The 2,398-nt window shown below is 41.1% G+C and overlaps 1 protein-coding gene across 2 annotated transcripts; it reads right to left on the bottom strand.

Annotated features, from left to right (window-relative positions):
- Window positions 1-401: 401 nt before the first annotated feature.
- On the bottom strand, window positions 402-1,380 carry LOC101030530 (small nuclear ribonucleoprotein-associated protein N-like). Of its 2 annotated transcripts, XM_039468539.2 has the most exons (2): window positions 627-1,374; window positions 402-581 (listed from the first exon to the last, which is right to left on the bottom strand). In XM_039468539.2, the coding sequence occupies exons 1-2, from the start codon at window positions 1,264-1,266 to the stop codon at window positions 544-546; spliced, it is 678 nt and encodes a 225-aa protein (XP_039324473.1). In that variant the 5' UTR covers window positions 1,267-1,374; the 3' UTR covers window positions 402-543. The 2 variants fall into 2 exon arrangements, with proteins under 2 accessions (XP_039324473.1, XP_039324472.1); XM_039468538.2 differs by having other exon boundaries at window positions 402-1,380.
- Window positions 1,381-2,398: the final 1,018 nt, after the last annotated feature.

The raw sequence follows: 2,398 nt of genomic DNA, 5'->3' as shown, positions 1-2,398 counted from the left end.
TCAGGATAACCAGTTTTATTTTACATGTTGAGTTAGCACAGTTCTGCTAGAAATTTTGAGTTTTAATTTACATGAAGATATCTTCATTTCATTTTTACTTTATGAAGGCTACTTTCCCTGGACATAGAATTCTGGGTTGACTTTTTTTTTTCTTATTTTAAAATGCTGGCTCATTGTCTTCTGCTCTCTGTTGTTTCTAGTTAGAAGTCAGTGATCATTTTAATCATATACACGACACTAGCCTCTGTCAAAGTGTTCTCTTTAAGTCTGATTTTCAACAGTTTGACTATGATAGCTAGACATTGTTTTCTTTGTACTTATTCTGCCTAAGGTTAGCTGATTGCTTCTATTTATGTTATTTAAAAAATTTTGAAATTTTTTTGGCCATTATTTCTTTAAAATTATTATTTTTTTATTGCTCTATGCATTTATTATTAGCTATTATTAATGCAGAACAAGGGGACAAAAAGCTCACAAACACTCTACACAATTTCAGAAGACGCATTGCAGGGGAGAGAGAGACTGAGATGGATCAACAGTATGCTAGGGTCTTGGTGGACGCATTCCTGGGGGAGGTGGACCTCTAATGCCTGATGGAGGGGGTCTCATTCCCGGAGGGGGCATACCTATTGGCGTCCCTCGAGCAGGGGGAAGCCCAATTGGTGGGCCCATGGGTGGTCTCATACCAGGTGGTGGAGCCATAAGGCCTGGAGGTGGGGTTGCTCTCCCGACAGGTGCGGGCGGAGTCCCCCGTCCTGGTGGATACTGTGTTGGGGCTCCTGCAATGCTGGCAGTCGCAGCAACAGCAGCAGCTGCTACAGTGCCTCTTCCCTGTGGAGTCATTACCTGCTGGGACGGGCCTCCAACTCCTCGGACAGGGCCTGCTAATCCAGCAGGGGCCTGGGGAATTGGCACACCAGCTGGTACTCCTCGACCAGCTGCCCTACCAACCCCAGGGCCTCCTGCAGCTCCAGCAAGTGGTACCCGAGCAATGCCAGTATCTTTGGGGGGTGACCCTTCCACAGTCATGGATACCAAGTTCTCCCCACGTAGCAACACCAGACCCAAAACCCGCTTTTCTTCACGCTCTGGTTGCTTCGCATTCTTTGGCTTGATCTTTCTGAACTCATCACAATCACAAAGGATCAAATTCATATGCTTGTCAAAAGCCTTAAAGGTGCCAATGAAGATTCGGCCATCTTGTAGGATGCATCTCATTCTATAGTCAATGTGCTGCAGCATCTTGCTACTCTTGCCCACAGTCATGATTGCTGTTCCACCAAATCCAATGTCCACAGTTAAAACTTGATGCTTCTGAAGACCTAGGGGAAGGCTCTAGATAAAGGTATGACGCAGGTTCTCCTAGAAACAATGCAAGCTCTTTGAAAATTATTATTTTTTTGTTCCATTGTCTGCTCTTCCTCCTCCTCCTTCTTTGGCTTTGAACACCAACTATCATTTGTTTTGCTCAAGAATCTGAAATTTTGGCAGGACTCAAGCAGGGCTGCCAACCTCTACTCACACCATGTCTGCTGAGGTGGCTTGACTAGGACTGGAGGATTCATATGGCTCACTCACATAGATGAGGGCAAGTTTGTACTGGCTGTTGGTTGCTATCTACAGGGACCTTTCTGCATCTTTTCCTCTTCCGAAAACATAATTCTGTTAGACAGCTTGATATTGATTAAATAGTCGCTGATGCTCTGTTCCTTTTTTTTCCTATCTCTTCTTTAGATTGGATGCTTTTTGTTGATCCGTCTTCAAATTTTCTATTCCTTTTATATGCTATGTTAAATCTCATTTAAACCCCTCCCGTGAAATTTTTATTTCAGATATTTTACTCCCAGTTCTAAAATTTTCATTCAGTCCTTCTTTTTTATGAATTGCTTTTATTTGCTAAGAATATTTATCTTTTTTCAGCATGACCATATTTTCCTTTAGGTATCAGAATATATTTAGATATTTTAATCTACTTTAGCACTCATTTCAATATTTGGATCATATTTGTGCCTTTCCTTTTTGTTTCTTTATTTGTATAAATTTAAGGGGTATGTCTTATTGTCTGTCAGTTTTTCTTATGCATTATGTTTATCTTTTTTGGTATATCTAGTAATTCCTGATTTTACAATGTTCCTTGTATATGATACGTTGCTGTGAGTATGAATTATGCATTCTCTTTTAAAGGGCAGTTACATTATTTCTGATGATCAGTTAAATTTTCACATATTCTGGGTCTTATCAAGCTGGATATATTTCCTTCATTAGGGTAAGAGGGTGCTTTTTTATTTCATCTTAACACATGACTCTTAGGTCAGGGCATAATTCTGACTTCCACATAGGGGCCTTTTTGTCATCCCAACTGAATGTCCCAGGCACTTGGTGTGGTCCCTCCATACTA

This window comes from Saimiri boliviensis, chromosome 3 (genome assembly GCF_048565385.1).
Source record: "Saimiri boliviensis isolate mSaiBol1 chromosome 3, mSaiBol1.pri, whole genome shotgun sequence".
Taxonomy (NCBI): Eukaryota; Metazoa; Chordata; class Mammalia; order Primates; family Cebidae; genus Saimiri; species Saimiri boliviensis.
This window is presented reverse-complemented; position numbering and strand designations above follow the sequence as displayed.

Bases quoted from the DNA above. Each gene is read 5' to 3' on its own strand.
- LOC101030530 (XM_039468538.2), bottom strand. From the start codon at position 1,266: ATGACTGTGGGCAAGAGTAGCAAGATGCTGCAGCACATTGACTATAGA.